Consider the following 20,228-nt stretch of genomic DNA (forward strand, 5'->3'; position numbering starts at 1 on the left):
TTAGAGACTTGGAGACTAGAGCTATCCTTGCGACCGGGGTGGTTGATCATGCATCTCGGTTGTACTCCTTTTCACATTTTGGTCTTATTGATGAGGTTGATTCTTCACATGATGATTCAGATTTTGAGGAGAACTTTGGGTACTTGAATTTGGGTGTTCTCACATGTGACCTCGTTCTTGAGCCTTGCATTTCATCTCCTCCTATTGATATCACACCACCTATTGCATCTGATGATGCAGATGTTGTGACAATTTTGCTTTCTTGTGATTCAGTGCAGTAGGATATTCCTTGTCTTCCAGCTTCAGTTCATTGGGATGACTACTTGACAGACATTGCAGGTTTGTTTGTGGAGTCCTACATTATAGATTTGGGAGATGTCATTGATGGTATTCATCTTTTCCTTGATGAAGATGATCCTTCTTCGATTGTTTAGAGGGAACACTCTAACCCTCTTGTGCATTCTCTACATGATCGTTCTTTTGAGGTTGACATGAGTGTGGATTCTTATGGACAACAGTTGGAGGAGGTCTCTTTATCTTTAGAGGAGACATGTGAGTCTTTGGATATTGTTCTACATTCATCTCCACTAGATCTTGGAGTGCCTTCTTCAGCAGTGTGGATCAGTACACCACCTTTGGAGGGGGTAACTTTCACCATTGACATGGGGACACTTGAGCAGTTTTCTGAGACTTCATTCATCATGAATTTTTTTCCTATATCTTCCCTTCATGATTGGAGAGACTTCATGGATACACCTTTGGTTTTCTTTCTTCTTAAGGGGAGGAACGTTGTTCGATGTTCGATGTTCGATGTTCGATGTTCGATGTTCGTGGAGCAGTTTATTTATTCAGCTTCGAGCTTCTACCATTGGTGCAAATTTTACATTGAAGGGGGGCTGCCTAGTCTCTCTTCTTCTCTCATATGGGGGGTACTTTTTCGTCACATGGGGTTTTGTCCTCATATTTCTGTGAGAGTTCCTTTGTATATAGTTTTCATCTCTCTTTTGGGGGAGGGTTTTTTCCCATTGGGTTTTCTTCTCTTTCTTCGCTTTATGGGAGATTGCATTTGCATTTGTACATGGGTACCTAACATGGCCTTGTAGCCAAGATCCATCTTGCATTAGTTTGTTGCATTGTAGACTTAAGTGCATTCCCCTAAGTTGCACTTAAGGGGGGGTGTTGGTGTAATTATTTATTTATCTTGGATATAATTACACTTTACTTAAGTTTACTTAGGTACATGCACCACATTGTAGGTTGCATATGAGACACTTATGGGAGAAATTCCACCTTTTATGGTGTGATCTTATTATTACTTATCATAGCCACTTATTGTGGAGTGATAATTCCACCTTTGGTGGGTGATCCACTTCATGTGGAATATTTTACTATTTCTCCTACCTACCCCTACCTACCTTTGCATCTCATTGAGCCACATGTCATCATTGTGTGCTCTCTTGTCTCTTAGCCTTGCCTTTATAAGCAGGCTCATCTACATTGTATGTAGTTCTTGATGATCCAGTTGATCAGTATTTTGCATCTTGATTAGAATATAGTTTATTCTTATCAAATGTTTTGTCTCTCTTGTGTGCTATTCAATGTGCTCTTGATCTTGGATATCTTCAACAAATTCTCACAAGATGACCAAAAGGGCTTTAAACAAAAAAACCTTCAAAAGATGCGTAATTCAGGTTAAGTTAGAAATCATGGACTTCAAATGCCGAGACATTCTTTTAACTAACAAAGAGATGGCCATGACCATCAACACCTCATGAAAGCAATGCAAATTGTCACGTGTATGGCTTAAGATTTTGTGTAGGCCTGCAACCCTGGATTCTACCAGTCGCCTGATACTGTTCTTATTTCTTTATTTCCTGTAATTGACAAATGGAAGCTGTTTTCTTTCCCTCAGCTTACATTGAGCTGTGATTGTAGTGGCTTGGTGTTTTTACTGTAAATGCTTTATTGAGAAAATGGAAGTTTGTTTCTCAAGAAAATATGTGTAAATAAAAAATTGATGCTAAAGCATCATTATTGTACAAGAATGTGAAATTTGTATACAGGAACTTAATCTAGGAGATTATGTAGTTCTTATATTTCATTTCCTTCTAATGACAAACTTTTGAAGTGAGTGCATTATACATGGACAAAGTGAAATGGATATTATATTTGGTTGTAATAAGCATTACATAATCTATGACTTGAGTTCCAATTGGAAATTATCTTTCCTTATCTTATGTGTGTTCTTTGAATGCAGTATATTGATGTTGTGCGAGCTTTGCGCACAGGTGATCTAAGACTGCTTCGACATGCACTTCAGGATCACGAGGACCAGTAAGTTATATTTTATACCTTCTAGAGATAGTCCAGCGATTGGTGCCTTAAGCTGGAGTCCATGTTAGTTTTTTGATTTCATACACGTTGATCTGAGATTTGTTAGCCATAAGCTTTCATGAATGCCTATGTAACTGCATGACAAGTATGAATTTTGTAGGTTCTTGCGTTCAGGAGTATATCTAGTTCTAGAGAAGTTGGAATTGCAAGTCTATCAGAGGTTGATTAAAAAAATGTGAGTTTTTGCTGCTAATTTTTAAAGGCATTGTAACGTTTCTTATTCATTATGCCTTGGAAAGAGATGTCTAACAAGCTTAAAAGTCTGCAGATACATCATTCAAAAGCAGAAAGATCCAAGCAAGGCACACCAAGTGAAAATGGATATCATTGTTAAAGCCTTAAAATGGCTAGAAATTGACATGGATGTTGAAGAGGTTTTCTCTTACTCTAAATTTTTTGTCTATACTGTTTACCCAATAATATGATGTTCAGTTTATGTACCTGTATTTATTATAATTCATACATTTTTTATTGCAGGTTGAATGTATAATGGCTATCCTGATTCACAAGAATTTAATGAAAGGCTATTTCTCTCACAAGAGTAAAGTAGTGGTTCTCAGCAAGCAAGACCCCTTTCCAAAATTAAATGGTCGACCAGTTAATTCATAATAGTTCATTGCCACTTCATAAACATACTAATTGAATCATGTCATACAGTAGTTTTGACATGAAATATTCAGTAGGATTATTGATCTCAACTGAAATGTTAGTTCTTTACTGTACACATTAGAAATGGCATTGCTTCAGATGCTTAGAGAAGGAAAAATGTTTGTAGATACTGAAAATGACTTGCAATTTATACTGTCATAAGCTTCATACTGAAGAGAATCTGTAAAGTTCCTTTCTTTGGCACTTGTATTGTATCTTGTGGTACTTGTTAACCCGTTTGATCTACTTTGGACATTAGCACATATTTTGTTGCTTCTTTCAAGATCAAATGGTTAAACATGATTCTTATTAACTCCTCTGGTGTACTTTGGAGTTTGGACAATAGTGCACATTTTGTTTCTGCTTTCAAGTCCCAGGTTTTGGAAACTGGCCTCAACCAATTGAATATGAAAATATGTTTTTTGTCTGCCATAACTGCCAGAGAGTGGGACACTATGTGAGAACCTGTCATAAGTTGGCTTGGAAAAAAAGGGAGATGGTCAATCAAACAGGATCTAAGAAGGTTGATGTACTGGTTGAGAGGAATTTGGTTGAATGGATGACTCCCATTGTGGTAGAGGAACAGGTTAATGCCAGAATAATGATGGTTTTAAACCACAGTAGACTGCATGCCTTAAGCCAGCTGTAAGTCCTACTAAGGAAGAGAAGGAAATTTTTGTCCTTGAAGGACCTTGAAAGAGAAGAATTTTCTCTCATTGGAACCCAAGGAGACTTTATTATATGATAAGAGGAGAGGGGGGGGAGCGGAGGGCTCAATTGGCTTGAAGGATGTGAATGAAAGGGTGGAAGAGGCCTGGTCGCCCTCTTCAGCTAAGGAAAAAACAAAAATGGAGGATCCAAGCCCAAGATATCATTCGGGCAGAAGGTTTTAAGGAAGCCCTATGAAATCTTTAGACTTAATACAGAAATCTGCTCCAGCAATTGAGTGGGAAGGACTGCTGTTAGTGTAGAGAGAGCTCTATGGTTTCGGGCTGTCTGACTAGCCTTTGTTTGGGCAGTCTGTCCTATGCTATTTGTTCTTGCCCCATTTTGTATGTTGCACTAACTGTGTTGTTAGTGCTGTGGTTGTAGCTGTTGGTTTTCAACCTTAGTGCTGTTGGTCCATGTAGTTGTTTCATTGTTGGTTGTTGGGCTCTAATGCTTTTTCTGATCACTTCGTGGTTTTATTGCATTGAAGGCTAAGAGTTTCTTCACTCTATATGTTGGAAGGTCTGTATTGAGGCTTGTTTTGACACAGTGTTTAGGCCGAAAGATCTTTGAAGCATCTACTTCGTGTTACTAGCGATCTGTTTGGGGTGACTCAAGCAAGAGGATGGAATATAACACTTGAAGTTGTACTGAAATGTGTCTGCAGCACTCAAACAAAGTTCTAAAACATTTGAGTGATTCATAATACCCTCTATATAGAATTGGCATTTCTTTGGAATTCAATGATACAAGGAGTTACTGCAGCAGACAGTAGACTCTAGCTTATTCAATTTTACAGTCTGATTATTTTATTTTATACTACCAAGCACATAAATCTTATCAGTTATCTCTACGCAATAATTTGGATGTTCTTTTTTTGTCCAAATTGTCAAATCTTCCTTCTTTTTTAAACTTGTTATGAAATGAACAGATGACTTGGGCTATGGCATCTAAACAAATCCATGTGGAAGGCATATGCCAACTTCTAGAATATAATAGAGTACTGTTTTGGAATATTCAATGTGTCAAAAATCTTGTCATATTAATTGGATTGCAACCTGTCATATTCGTACCATCTCAATTTAAAATTAATGTCCAAGCAGCAGCAGTGAATGGTGTACTCAATGGAACGGTGTTAATTATATAACAAGTTTTCATATATACAAATCTTATGCAAATTCAAATGTTAGCCAAGAATTGGATGCTTTATTTGCAATTGATGATCAGCGACCACTTAGGCTGAGCGCCCGAATTCATGTAAGTTTGATACTCAGGTCTTTAAAATAAGACTTTTTCACTTTAGTGTACCTTCTGTTATTCCAAGGGGTACTACTGAAAAACTATTAATGAAATTCTTACCTCTATTTTGTGAACATGATTTTCAATTAATAAAATGCAATTGTAGAAACTGCCCTTTAATCACTTGTATGCTTCCTAACTATCACCACAAATAATGCATATTGCTTTGGATGCGTGGCGTTACCATGCTATAAACTCTTGTTTAAATCAGAACCTATGTGCAAGTAAGCTTTCACTGGATAGAATTATTCCAACGTAGTATTTGTTGAGAATTCATTTAAGCCAAAATGACTGTCCCTTGATGTCTCTTGATTCCTCTCACAAGGAAACGTGGGATAATTTGGGCGAAATCTAGAAAAAGAATTGCATAAGGTTTTTGCGTAATGATGGATCAGAGATTAACCCACTCCCACTCTATGCAAAGTCGTATCACAAACGATGTCAAGCTCACTACTACCATATCCATATGTCTTTTATGAAACTTAGGACCTTGCTCATTGATCAATATAAAAAGATTTAAAGAATATTTAGAGGGTTTGGAATTAGCTTATAGTAAAAAAAATATATCATCAGGAAGGACATGTTGTAATAGACAATATATATTATTTGTCATTGCTAATATGCATTACTTCCACACTCTACCTCGCCCCCCTTCTCGCCCAAAGAAGTGAGATTAAAATCATCAAACATTTCAGAAGATCCCTTTGCTTAAATGGGATTCTAGGTGTATAAATCTCTAGAAGTCGCCTTTAATTGAATCATCAAACATTTCAAAAGGGCTAAAATCTCTTTGAGTTGCCTTTAATTGAACTCACTTGGAATTAATTTACACAACTTTGATTTAATATGATATTTTGTATAATTTAACACAAGCTATTTTGCTTTTGTTTTGGTAACTTAGATGGGATATTGTAAATCCATATTCATAAAATATGTGTGAAATATCATACGGATTGAACTCATCTAAGCAATGGTTAGAAGACTCTATGTCTCATGAGCATGAATGGTTTACTTAGCACTCAAGAATGGTTAGAAGACTCTATGTCTCATGAGCATGAATGGTTTACATAACACTCAATATATTTAGGTGATTGTCAAAGAGGTAAACCATTAGGACTTCTCGGGAGATAATGATGCAGGGCAAGAACTTCTCCTAAACACACTTGATTGATTTGACACATTTCACACAATAGTTCATTTCAAACAATGGCTAAATGCATCCTAGTTCAACTTGGAAACATTGATACAGTGGCCTAATAGGCATTCGACAATGAAAATAACATGTAAAGTGGGGATCTTGGTTTGTTCAAGCCCAACAAAACACATCTCACAAGTTTCCCATCCAACCATGATCAAATAATGCATTGCTTTTGTCAAACTCTCAAGCAATTAGGGTATTTAACTTTGTCAACAGTGTTAGAGACTACATTGTTCTCCATAACTTGTACCGGACCAAAAGATAATGAACCAAGACTTAGGAATCCTTTATGGGATGTCAAAACAAAGTTTCTCACAAAAAGTTAGGGTTTTTCACCATACCAAATGGGAGATGTGTTTTTTTCTAGTGTTGTTGAAAACCCTAGTTTCAGAACAGACTTGCTCTCACAAAAAATGACATAACTCATGCAAATCTTAATGAAATTGCACCAAACCAAAAGAATATGAAAGTAGACTCATGCATTAAAATTTTCCCATTGGTTTCAAGACTGTACTACAACATACATGATCGTACCATGTGTTTCTTTTGGATTATTATAGGAAAAAAAGTAGTCATTTAGGGTAGTCCATGGGAAAAATGCAATATCCCACTCAAAACTTGATGAAAATGAATGAAACCAAATGGAAGTGGAAGATAATTCAATCCTCTAACATATCCAATCAAGTACATATCATTAAATGTGAAATACAGTTTGTACAAAACCAAAGAAAATCTTGCAATATGAGAAAAATCAAAATTTAGAATGCCTTAATAACCATTTTCTCCTATACTTGCTCCAACCCCCAAATTCGAATTAGAAGGCTACATTTATACATTTACCATCAATTCCAACTATTCTCAACCATCTTTTGATTAGTTTTTTAACAAAACACTATTTTTGACACTTTTTGACAAAGTTGCTTGACAACTTTTTGAGCAACATTGGCAATTTTTGCATTTTTGACATCTAATCACCCAAATCTTTTGATGATGGTCCTAAATGACCCACAATGGTCTTATATGATCTTATTGACTCAATCAAACCAAGAGAAACCAAAATCTGACAAATGACAATAATTTGACTCAAAGGGTGTATTCAGGATGCCCCTGCGTCAAATAACCAATTGCAATATTGCTTCAATTCAAGTGTACAATTAACCATGGAGTTTCCTCCAAGATTGAGCCCACTTAGCTTGCTACCTTGTTTACAAAACCTTAGCAACTATTTTGCCTCATGAAAGATTGATTACAGAGCTACTTAGTTCATTCATTTACATTTAGGTGGTGTTTTATATTGTATCAAATTATGACGTTTTATCAAGGTTCAACTGCATAATTTGTGTTAATATTTATCAATTCATATTTCACGATTAATGGTTTTGAATCACCCATCTTTCACGAGTATAAATGGTCCATTTAACACATAGGTGATGATCATAGGGGTGAAACAATGAGACTTCACCCAAGATTACCAATCTCAGAACTACTCTAGCACAAGTCCACATAGTCATGGAGTTTAATCCAAGGTCAAGGTCACTTGTTACCCAATTTGCAAAACCTTTAACAAGTGTTTTTTCTAATGAGCCATTCCTTTATATTTAGGTGGTGTTTTCAGTGTATGATTTATATGATGTTTTATGAAGATTCAACCAAGTAACATAGTGCATCATGCTCAAGAAAAATGGATGCTTGTGAACTACTAATCATTAAATATGAGTTGATAAAGATCGACTCAAAATTACTTAGGTGGATTACAACAAGACATGTAATTTTATATAGTATGGAAAAACCACTTAAATGTAAATGAATGACATAGGGAGCTCTTTAATGGATGGTTCATAAGGCACATATGTTGAAGATATTGTGAATGGGACCACAAGCTAAGTGGGCTTAATCTTAGGGGAAACACCATATGGTTATGTGCACTTGAGTCAATGCAGTATATAAATCGCTGATGTCCTAGGAAGTTTTGATGCTTCACCATTGAAAATTACCTAGATTAAATGAGTGCTAAGTGGATTTTTCATGCTCATGAGAGATGAGTTTTTGTGAACCTCTATCCATGAAATATGGGTGGATAAAGATTGACTAAAACTAATGCAATCAAGTCTTGATAAAATATCATATAATTTATACACTCTTAAATACATAAATGTAAATATTTAAATATAATCAATACAAAGTACCACACTATTCTTACAAAGAGAGAATGATGCCATATGTGAGAAAAATGTAAATTAAAATATTGATTGTCATTTAAATTACAAAAAAATAAAAAATAAAAATATTTCAAACATTAAAGTTTTTGACAATTTGTTAAACTTAAAATCTACCACGAGCTTTTGATTGCATTTATGTTGCCTCTTTTGATAACAATACCTACATCTATTTGGCCTCGTTTTGTTCGACATATAACACTAAACAAACCAGTTGTACATCAATAATTATATTTAATAAAAAAATTTACTCAAGCCACTCACAAAAAACTCAATCTAATTGTATTTGAAATTACACAACCCAATTAACCCTACCCTCAACTTCAAATCTAACTATAGTAACCAAATCACAAGCAAAGAGCCACATGCAATGGATCTTGTCTTGGTATTGTCATAAAAGAATTTCTCACTTGGTCATTTCTTTTGTATGACATTTTTGTATTAAGTTTCTTAAGCATAAAAAAATAATTATTAAGAAATTTATTACACACAATTTACTTTTATTAGTGGTGACTTGTTGATATAGTTAAGGTGAGGGGTTTTTGTGAAACAACCTTACCAAGCAACCACAAACAAGAATATCCACAACAATCAAAATTCTTTAGATTACAATTCTTTAAAATTACAATAGGCTCAATTTAAAAATAACAATTATTTAGTTCAAAATGTTCTAGGGGGTTGTCAAAAGGGCCCTGCTTCTCATTGGTAGAATGCTATAGATGGTCATTTGATTATTGGGGATCGTGTCTCCTAAAAGGAGGTCTCTTCTCAGGATTCTAATGGAATTCCTTCTGGGGTGGCCTTGTTTAGCCCTGAGGACACTGTGGTGGTTCCTCTTTTAGATAGCTCTCTTCACGCTTCTTTGTCAGTCACTCTGATTCAATCTTCTTTGGTGGATCTGGGTTACTTGTCACCTCATCCTCCTATTGTCCCTCTTTAGACTGTTGATTGTCCTCTTAGAGGGATGCCCTCTTGCCCTCTTGGAGGGATCTTGGATGATAGAATCACTTGGACTGTCCTTTGTAGATGTAGGAGAGGTCATGCATCTCTTCTATCCTTCCCATGTCATGAAAAAGTACTTCTTGTTTGGGGTCAAGAAGCTTGTTTCCCACTGGTTTTTTACTTTGGTCAAAATCTTTCTTTGTTTGATTCTATTTTATTTTTGTGTTTTGGTAGTCTCATCATTTGTGAGATCCCTCTCTTTTGCCTATATGGGTGTTATGTAAAGGGTTCATAGTTTATCCCAATTTACCTAATCAAAACAACAATTATTTGATGAAACTTATAAACTTTAGGAAATAAATTCATAGTTCAGATAAATACATAAACACAAATGGCAAACATGCATTGGATTAAAAAATATAATAGTTACATACAAGTACCTATATATATATATATATATATATATATATATATATATATGCAAATTTGTGTGCTCCAACTAGCATATTGAGAAATGAACGAAGTAGCCAAATAAATAATCATACTAACTTAAATGAAGAGAAATGATTTTAAACTTGGTAGAAGTTTAAATTAAAATGGGAATAAGCACACAACTACAAAAATAATCTCATAAACATATTTATAGGTATGAATAGGAATAAGATATGAAAACTAATGGAAAAGACACATAAAGATAAACAAAAATGCCATAACAACCTGAACATAGTGAAAGAATAATTAGGGGAAATAAATAAATGAGAAAGTAAAGAAGGAATGCATAAACGAGAGGATTGATAACTAATGAATTGTGGAGGATAAATTGTTTAACTATATGAAACATGATTAAAAGAAAATAGGAAAGAGTAAGAAATTTCAAAACTAAGATCTTGAACCCATTTTATGGTGTGGATATGAATAAGTAAATGTGAACTAATGGTTAGAAAGGGAAATAAAATTAATATTCCCATGAAACCCTAAAATCAATGAAATAATGTAAAGAATAAATAAATAAAATCATGAAAGAAAAATAGAGAAAAGATAGGGGTATCAATTAGCTATAAAGATGATAGGGGGTTACAAAGGTTTAAAAAGAGAAGAGAAGAGATGAGAGGAGAGAGGAGGAGAAGAGACTCGTAATAAGGTTCAAGGGTTAGAGAGGGAAGATGAGAAGAGGAAAGGAAGGGAGAGGGGATGGACTATAAGAAGAGAGGAAGCAAGACAAGAGAAAAAGAGATAGGACCATATCAAGGGGTAGGGATGGATTAATAAGGGGGAAGAGGATAGTTTAGCAAAGTTTTTTTTATGAGAAACTAAGATTTTAACCAACATTGAGATTGAGGTCAGCAAGGTGATTATTGGTTTCAATAGCTTCTTTGAGTTTTCTCTTGAAGAATTTGTATTTTTTGACTAGGATTTGGGAGACGTCTATGGCTATGTGGTGTTTTTTATTGGAGGACTACTCATTTATGACCAATTTAAAGACTTGTTCCTACCTAATGCTATCACTGTTCTCTTTGATCCTAGTACTAACATAGCACATTGTCTCACCAATGTATAGTATGCGGTTTAATAGGTCATTTTGTAGAGTGATTTACAATGAAGATGGGCTTAAAGGTAAAACAAGGGCCCTTTTTAAGAAGAATCTTAAGATTTTTAATTGAGGGGCCTTTAATGTAAGGGTTGGAAGGGAGGGATGCAACTAGGAGGACTAAAGGGAAAAAATCCCTGGGTTTAGGATTCAAGATCGATATGCTTTTCTTTGATGTTTTCAAGATATGCTTGGATTTATCCTGGTTGATCATCATCACAAATCCTAAAGGATCTAGAAGCTAGATTTTTCAAGACACCAACTTTTTGGGCAAGGTGGTGATGGGAGAAGGAATATAGGCAACATTTGGAGTTGGTGGATTTATAAAAAATATCATGGGTAAGGATTCATCTAGATTTTTCATGAGTAAAATGTCTAGGAAATGGACTTCGATATTATTTTCTAGTTCTTTGGTTAATGAGATATAACGAGCTATCTTATTCAAGTGTACATGGAATTCTTCAAGTTTCTCATGATTGTGGGGCCAAAAAATGTTAGTTTCGTCTACATGTTATTTCCACCTCTTTGGTTTTATGGGGAAGGAGTGGAAATCAATTTATTCAAAGTGTTTCATGTAAGGACTAGACATAAAAGGTGAAAAAGGAGATCCCATTGCAACTCCATCTAATTTCTCATAGAATGTACCTTGGAAGTTGAAAAAGTAGTTTTGGTACAAAACTCAACTAAGGAAGCAATCTCAAATTATTCTTATATTTAATTATATCAATGGAGTCTAGGATCATCACCTTGGTAAAAAGGGAGATTATTGGAGACACCTAAATTTAACCATACCTGTCCACATTTGACTTTACCTAATATTATCCTTAAATTAAATTGTTGGTTGAAAATTTTGTACACCTGGGGGAGGTGCAAAATTGTAGTTTCAGCCACAGTGTGTGAGTATGATACTCTCCTAATTTAGGGAAGGATCCCCCTATCTACAAACTAAACTAATCTAATATGGTTGAGACAACACTCTTTCTTCTTCTTTCAAGAAAAAACTATACTCTTTTTTCTTCACAAAAAAGTAATAGCAATTGGAAATAAATAGCAACAAATATAGAAATGAGACTTTTTGTAGGATTTCTGGAAAATAAAGGGAAGCAAAGTTTCCATGAAAGCACAAAGACCTCCGTCACTTCTCCGGGAAGGGAAAATAGAAAGAAAGCTCAAAGTCTTCAACTATATATTATCCTATCAACCTTTTAAAATGATTTTCTACTAACCAAGCACAATATGTAGTGGCGCAAAGTCTAACTACATGATGCACCTCTTATGCACAAACATAGAAAATAAAAGCAACACAAAGTCTACAAGTTACCCCCTTTGCTTGAGCTTTCTACACTAGCTTCAAACGTGATAAACGACTCAAAGTCCGCAAGACCAAGTCTGAAAACCAAACCTATATCTCCAAATGCAATTAGTAGCTCAAAGTTTGCAAGATTGAATTTAAATCCCTCTTGAACAATAGAACAAAAATCACAATCAACTCCAGAAAATGTCGTCACATAACAATTTGAATTGGCACAAAGTCTCAACACAACTTGCCTCTTTTATTGAAAGCAATCTGATTTACATCTAAGCTCAAAGTCTTGGAGTGCACATACAAATTGGCAGAATTTTGTTGCATTACTAAAAGATCAGTCCATTACAATAGACCCCCTCAAGTATTTATAGGAGAGGAGCCTTGAGAAAAAGGTGGGATGATCCAAACTAGCTTGATAAATTCTCTCAACCACCATGACTTATTCCAACTATTAACTTGTAGACGTATAAAAATGACCACTTTCCTAAGTGAATATTTAACATTCATTTTATTCTCATTCCTCTATTTAATTAAATCATTCACATTCATCTATTTGATTAAATAAGGTATTCAATTTATTTAATTAAATTCACCTAGGTCTTTCATATCCATTTAATTGAATAAATCACTTTATTTAATTAAATCCTCTTCCTACCCCTTTTAATTAAATCTACATTTAATTAAATTGCTCATGAAAAATAAATAAATCTAATTTATTTAAATCCCCCACTTGCATCTATTTTGTTGAAATAAAGTAATTTATTTTAATTAAAATTACCCTCCACCCACTTGCATTCTCCCACATCTCCCACTTGCCTCACTAAACCCTCTTCTAGATTCTTCTAATCACTTCTAAATTAGCCTAACTCATCTACTAAATATTGTCACATCCCTAAACAAAGGGAAGTCACTTCTTAAACCCTCAAAGTCTTTGGAAACCATTAAAGGCTTTATGTCTTCAACAAGCTAACCTTAAAAGTCTTCCAAACCATTAATGGTTAACTCAACCTTCTTGCATAATTAGAGACTTTCTCTCTAACTCAACCCTCATTTAACCCAAGGGTCTCATCAAGCATTCATTGCTTTGACCATGGTTATCCCTTTAACCCTTGCACAAGAGTTTACCCCTTGGGTAAAAGCTTTATCCATTGGATAACTCTAACCTAACCTTAACCCTTACCTCCTAAGGTAACCATGAGGTCTTCTCAAGCATTTAATGCTTCTTACATCTCCTCTCAAGCAATCTTATGTCGACAATTGTCACCATTTCATTGGTGATAATTGTAAACATGGATTGATAACTTTCAATCCTGACCCTTGTTAAGATTATCCAATCTTGACCCTTTATTGCCATGCATTTCCTACAAATAGAGCCCTCATTCCTCCATTTCAAGATCCAAGTCTTTAGCTTCACACTTATAGGCATTTTACTAAGCATTTAGTCTCTCTTTGAATAGAAATAATCTAATAAACATTTTAGAAGCATTTCTATTATCATAAATAATCATATTAAGCTAGTATATCATGTAAGATAGTTATTTTACTAACCCTTTCATCTTATCATCATATACATGCTAGTTTAATTCATGTTTGTTAATATCATGCCCATTTAGGATTGCATTCATGTTAGATTGATCAAACATCCCTCATTCTCATGATTGTCATCCCTAAGTCACTTTGCTCAGTGATCTGAGAGCAAAGACATTGGCTTGAGGGGTCTTGTGAGATAGAGAACAATAGAACATCCCTTGGGAAGTTGAGTTATTCCATATAGCTCCATAACTTGCACCAAGAGTCCCATTGGTGTGTGGACTAGTCTTGAATTCATATTTTTCGTTTCATCGAACCACTTTTCCTGCACACATTTATGGCACCCACCGTGGGGCATAACCCCATTTATCAAATCGTTTTTGATGCAGGACTAAATTTGCAAGTACGCGGAAAACTTGAATTAGCACGTGGATACCATCCTCTAGCGCATCCAAACTGTTCTTTGGCACATACCGCTCACTATTTAGCGTGTTGATACCATTCTTTAGCGCATCACGTATTAACCTTAGCGCATAAGCACTTCTGCTAATTCCTGTAAGCCTCAACGCTTTAAAACATCAGTGCAGCGCATGCATGCAACAATGTAGCACATCTGGGTTTTTGGCTAGCACATCGGTTCCATTCTGTAGCGCATCTGGTCTGTAGATTAGCGCATAGAAGACATAGAAAGAAAAACAAAATTGTAATAGAGATAGAAAATTAGACTTGTAGAAGTCCACCTTGAAATTTTTTATCGCTAACTAGTTTTTATTGCAGGTAACTAACATTTGTTTGCAGGGTTGGGAGGTTTTCTTTTACTAAGTTTAGGCTTTTGATTGAATTTTTTATTTCTAACTTGGTTAAGTTAGTTATTTGAAGTTTTCTTCATTTCCTTATTTGGTAAAATTGAACTCATTTTCCTTTTGGGGTAACTTAAAAAGAACAACAAACAAAAACCTTACCTTGCTTTCATAGGAAGAGAAAGCTCTCCATTTTTGGGTTTTAAAAAGAATAAGACAAACTTTCTTTTTGCAAAATTTAAAATGAATCTCACCATCCTTTGGTGTCTAAAAGAACCATTACATTTTCTTGCATAAGTTAAAGAACCTCATTTGTTTCAAGTTCTAAATAAAGCAAAAGAGGGAAATCCTTCCCCTATCGAATTCATTTTTGTTGAACATATTGAAGAATATGCTTTGTTGACCAGGATTTCATTACTTAGATTAAAAAAAATCACTAATTTGAAAGTTAAAAAGAACATCATGCCTTTTTGGAGCAACATCTCCCAATAGACTTAGCAAACAATTGAATTGTAAGATTAAAAAGAATCATTTTGTGCCTTGTCTCGAACGTGGAATGTCTATGCTCTCCCCTTAATTGGGTGACCAAAAAGACAAACCACTCTTACGCTTTCAGTATTTCAAGCATTTACAACCTTTAGCAGGCTTGCCCTCCCGAGTTGCTCTTAGAGCGCCATTTAAATGGTCAGTGAGAGGGGAATGACCTAAGTGGGAAACAAATTTATCGCCAAGTGTTCCAACCCACTATAATCAAAAGTGGAGGGTGACGAAAGTCCCTTCAATAGTTTTGCTCAACAATTAGCCTTCCCCCAGTATCTTTACGATACGTAAAGCCTTTGTTCTAAAGGTTGGGAAGCCTCCTGAGGGAGTTTATCATTGAAGACCGAACATGAAGCTTGATTACAAACTTTAAAAATAGAAACCTTGAGCCGAGTCAGTATCCAAACATCCTCAATATCATAGTGCAAGGGTGGGGAAGAATCCGCCCCCAAGATTACTTACCATATATCTCCCAAGATAGCTACTCAATTGTGAAGCAATTCACATTGGGTTAATTTCTGACAAAAAGCAAAACAATGGGCACCCCCTAGGGGGTGACACGACTATTTGAGCTGATGGAGTATCGAGACTAGTGGGCTATGGTATTGTTGATGACCTTTGAATAAAGAGTTTGTCTGAATTGTCTTATTTGTATCCAAACCTATGAAAACATTGGGGATTTGAACACATCCTCGCAGAACATACACTCTTTATTTAGAATAGGCAAAACTGGTTGTCTTTTTCGTGCTGTGTTTGCATTTTATACTTCAGAAAATCATCCATCAAAGTTGAAAAAGTGTTAAAAATTTCCAGAAAAACCAAAAACAAAACAAACAGAGCAGTTTAACATGTAGGAGCAATATCCTAGCGCATCTAAGTCAAACTTTAGCGCATCAAACCTGAGACTTAGCGCATTCATCTTCAAAAATAGCGCATAATAGTCTGAACATTTGGAAACTTTTCACTAGCGCTCTTAGGCACCATATTAGCGCATTGAAGCATCAGCCTAACACATTGGGGGAAAACTATAATGCTTTGGGTCTAAACTTTAGCGCTTATTGAGGACATATTAGTGCATAACCATTTCTCTCATGGCAAAATTCAAAACTCTGGTTTAGCGCATAGCACAGGCAGCTTAGCGCATTGGTGGCTTTAGATGGCGCATATAGATCAAACTTTGGTACATCCAGTCTCTGTCTTAGCGCATATGTAAAACTGAGAAAAACAGAGAGCACAACTAAGCATTCTTGAAATTTTTTATCATTAGTTTCGAATACCCTTTTGGATCTTCAGACGACATCATCAAGCGAAACTTGGATCATAACATTAGAAAATATTCCGAACAATCAAACAAGTCATTCTTAGAACAACAGTTGTCAGAATCCAAAACCAGCTAAGGATAACATTTTCTCGTATCAAAATTGAGTAACATCGTCACATTGATCAAAAGGTCTGCCAATTAAATGGGTTCCATCAACAAAACATACCTAGTTTAAACCTAAGTTGTCAAATAGAGTTTCCATATCGAGAAACTCTTATTCCATATCATTTGACACACTTTGTCATGGGGCGGCATCTAAACCTCCATTTGATAAAGTAGGCTTAAGTTTTCAAACAAAGTGTCATGATCCAACCAAATCAAAGGAAACCATTGATCACTCGTGTATGACCACTCCTCATATTTTGAGAAGAAAAAGTCTTCATCACAACACTAAGTTGAAGAAACGACAACCTAGTTCCTAGAAACTTTCCAAATGGAATAGATTTCTCTACATTAATCACTAACACTTCAAATCACATCGCACATTTCTCTGTCATATGCACTTATATATACAAGACAAGTCAAATGAATTTGACGAAGAACCATTGAGAAGTAGAGCCTTTTGCCAAAAATCAACATTCAGTCAACGCTTAAATCGTGGAGGAAAGATCAACCCCGCTTTCTTCCCGGAAGTCTGCATCGCTTATAACATAGATTGATTTGAACCACCAACCCCTGAACAACAAGAAGAAGAGGAGTTTGTCCCCTTTGTCATGAAAAGTTTCTACTAGATGCCCACGGTCACTCGCTCTCAACGAAACAAGCAAAGCGAACTGCAACCAGAGTCCAGTATGGGTCAAAGATTATCAAATCCTTTCGAGTATCCAAATATAGAGGAAACAAAGATTATTGAGGAGCTTATTCAAGAATGCCATGAAAACCCCTCATTCCAAAAACTTATGGAAAGACTCATAGAAGCTGACAAAGAAAAATACATGCTCATGCTAACAAGCAAAAGAGTTAGACTTCCCGAAGACTTTGATACCAAAATTTTCAGGACAAGATCTCAAGATTATACTTATCAAGAACAACAAAGAGAAGAGGAAACACATGACCCTGAGCAAAACATACCTGAGCAACATAACATACCAGAACACACACATACCTGAACTAGGGATAACGAAAGAGAAGAACTTTTTCCTCGGCAAACAAATGCGCCCATGGTTTCTCTTACACAACAAATGCAAATGCTGCAGAGATAAATGCAGGACATGCAATAGGGGACCACAATACAATACTCCTTAAACAAAATTTGTCCTTACCCCTTTGACATGAGACTAAACATGATACCTTTTCCCCTAAATTTAGACATACCCAAATATGACAAATATGATGGTAAGAATGATCCTCGTGATCATGTTCGGGTGTTTTGTACCATGAGCCTTGAATTTGCTCACGATGACACTTATTTGATAAGGCTGTTCCCATGAAGTTTGGGAGGGAAAACAATGGAGTGGTTGTCTAAACTTACACCTCTCATTAGATCCTTTGTTGAGTTGGTCAATAAATTTATCACGCAATACTCCTACAATATTCAACATGCAATCACCATGTTGGATGTATGTAATACCAAACAGAAAAACAATGAAACATTCATGGTGTTTTTTCAACAATGGAGACATATGGTTTCGAGATATCCTCGAGATGTCCCTGAAAAGGAAAAGATGGAAATTTTCATCAACAATCTGAATAGTGAGATGAGTTACATACTCAAGCTCCAATGCATAACATCTTTTGCCAAATTAATAAAAAACGGAATCCAAGTAGAGGAGGCATGTATCAAGAAAGGAACATTGAAGTTCTTCAAAGAAGGAACTAATTCATCCAACTCCCATTTTAACAACCCGAATAACAACAACACCTTAGACAAATAAAAATTCTGGACCAAAAACAAAAACGCTAGTAACGAGGGAGGCACTGATGCTAATGATATAAAATCCAAACAACCAGTATTGGCTTTATCAGGTAGTCCCCAGGCTACCAAGAATCAAAAGGGTGTTAACCAAGGCACTAACACTTATCCGCCAAATACCAATCAAGGACCTTCAAATCCAAATACCACCAACAATACCCAGGGCAACAACACAAATTGAGGACCTCGTCCAAATTTAAGGGGTAACACCAACAATTTCCCAAATAAACGCATTTACACACCATTGGGGCAATCCTTAGAATCAGCATTCCAAGAACTTCTGGCAAACAAGATCATCACATTACCAGCCATAAACAACTTTGAACCTCAGATTAAACCACCTTGGTGGAATGACTCGCATTTCTGTGATTTTCATCGAAACAAAGGACATCAAACAAATGACTACATGAGGCTTAAAAACATTGTTCAAGACATGATCGATCGAGATGATTTAACAGTTGATGGTCTCAAAACAAATGGTGATCATGATGCTTTTAAAAATCCTCTTCCAAATTATAACAAAGACGAAGCTTCATCATCAAACGATACCAGAGGCGCTCGCATAAATCATGTATACAATAACACCATCAATCATATATCGACAGATGACAACCAAGTAAACGTTATAAAAATCAAAGACAAACAAGATCATACATCAACCAGTGTGACAAATCGAGCTCCAAAATATGTTTTGAAAGGGCATACATCAACATCAACCAATATCCCCAAGACTCAATATGATTTGGTAAGTCAACTATGGAGAACCCCTGCTCAAATATCCATACTTGAGTTACTCAAACTTTTGCCAAAACATAAAGACATCCTGGAACAAGCACTAGTTGAAACAAATGTACCTCAAGATCTGGATATTGACAAATTTCAAGCCATGGTGGCTCAAATGATAGGGCCTCATAATCTCACATTTTTCAAACATGATAATATCTCCTTGAGCCATCCACATAATACTCCCCTTCACATTGAAGTCTTAGTCTACAAACATCGAGTTAAAAGAGTATTAAAAGATGGAGGAGTTGGTCTCAATATCTGTACCTTAAAACTTATCCATGCATTAGGCTTCTCTAAACAGTCTATTGATCCACATAAAAGATCACCATCAAGGCATATGATGATGCAGAAAGATCATCCAAGGGAACATTAATATTACCTATTCAAGTAGGACCGATACAAAGGGACACTATGTGCCAAGTCTTAGACATATACTTGACATACAATATTTTATTGGGTCGTCCTTCGATACATGAAATGCAAGCAGGACCATCAACCTACCATCAGTGTGTCAAATTCTCATATAATGGGTAGGAGATTTCTATATCAGCAGTTAATAACCCCTTTCAACATTGCAATGCCATGGTGGCAGCCCAAGATAGCTTAGTTCCACACAACAGGGAAGCTCAAACTTCCTCAACATTCGATCAGCATCAAGAAAAGCTTAAATATTTATCCATGGATTTCAAACAAAAAATGAAAATAAAAAAGCAATGCATGGGAGAATACTCTTTCGAACCCATGTGTCTAACCAAATTACCAGCATTGCCAAAAACTCACGGGCAACCTTCTGCATCGACACATCAAGCAACACAGCCCATCACCAAGTTTGATGGCAAATTTATTCAACTGGGTAAATTAGCACATGAATCAGAAGAAAAAGACATCCTTAGTTGGCTATACAAGGATGAAGGAGAAGATAGAGATGCTACTATGGAAGTAGCTATACCAACACAACAGTATGGAAAAGGATACCTGATCATGCAACAGATGGGGTACAATGGCAAAGGACCTATAGGCAAGCATCAAGAAGGCATCAC

At 35.6% G+C, this 20,228-nt stretch overlaps 1 protein-coding gene across 2 annotated transcripts in view; it reads left to right on the top strand.

Moving 5' to 3' along the window:
• LOC131040649 (enhanced ethylene response protein 5) overlaps positions 1-3,355 on the top strand; it is a 128,291-nt gene extending 124,936 nt beyond the window's left edge. For both annotated transcript variants that reach the window (XM_057973605.2, XM_057973604.2), the window contains exons 10-13: positions 2,258-2,334; positions 2,495-2,569; positions 2,663-2,768; positions 2,872-3,355. In XM_057973605.2, the coding sequence (XP_057829588.1) occupies positions 2,258-2,334; positions 2,495-2,569; positions 2,663-2,768; positions 2,872-3,003 (390 nt within the window). In that variant the 3' untranslated portion in view covers positions 3,004-3,355. The remainder of the gene's footprint in view (positions 1-2,257; positions 2,335-2,494; positions 2,570-2,662; positions 2,769-2,871) is intronic.
• The last annotated feature ends 16,873 nt before the right edge of the window (positions 3,356-20,228 follow it).

This window comes from Cryptomeria japonica, chromosome 1 (assembly GCF_030272615.1).
Source record: "Cryptomeria japonica chromosome 1, Sugi_1.0, whole genome shotgun sequence".
NCBI classification, from domain to species: Eukaryota; Viridiplantae; Streptophyta; class Pinopsida; order Cupressales; family Cupressaceae; genus Cryptomeria; species Cryptomeria japonica.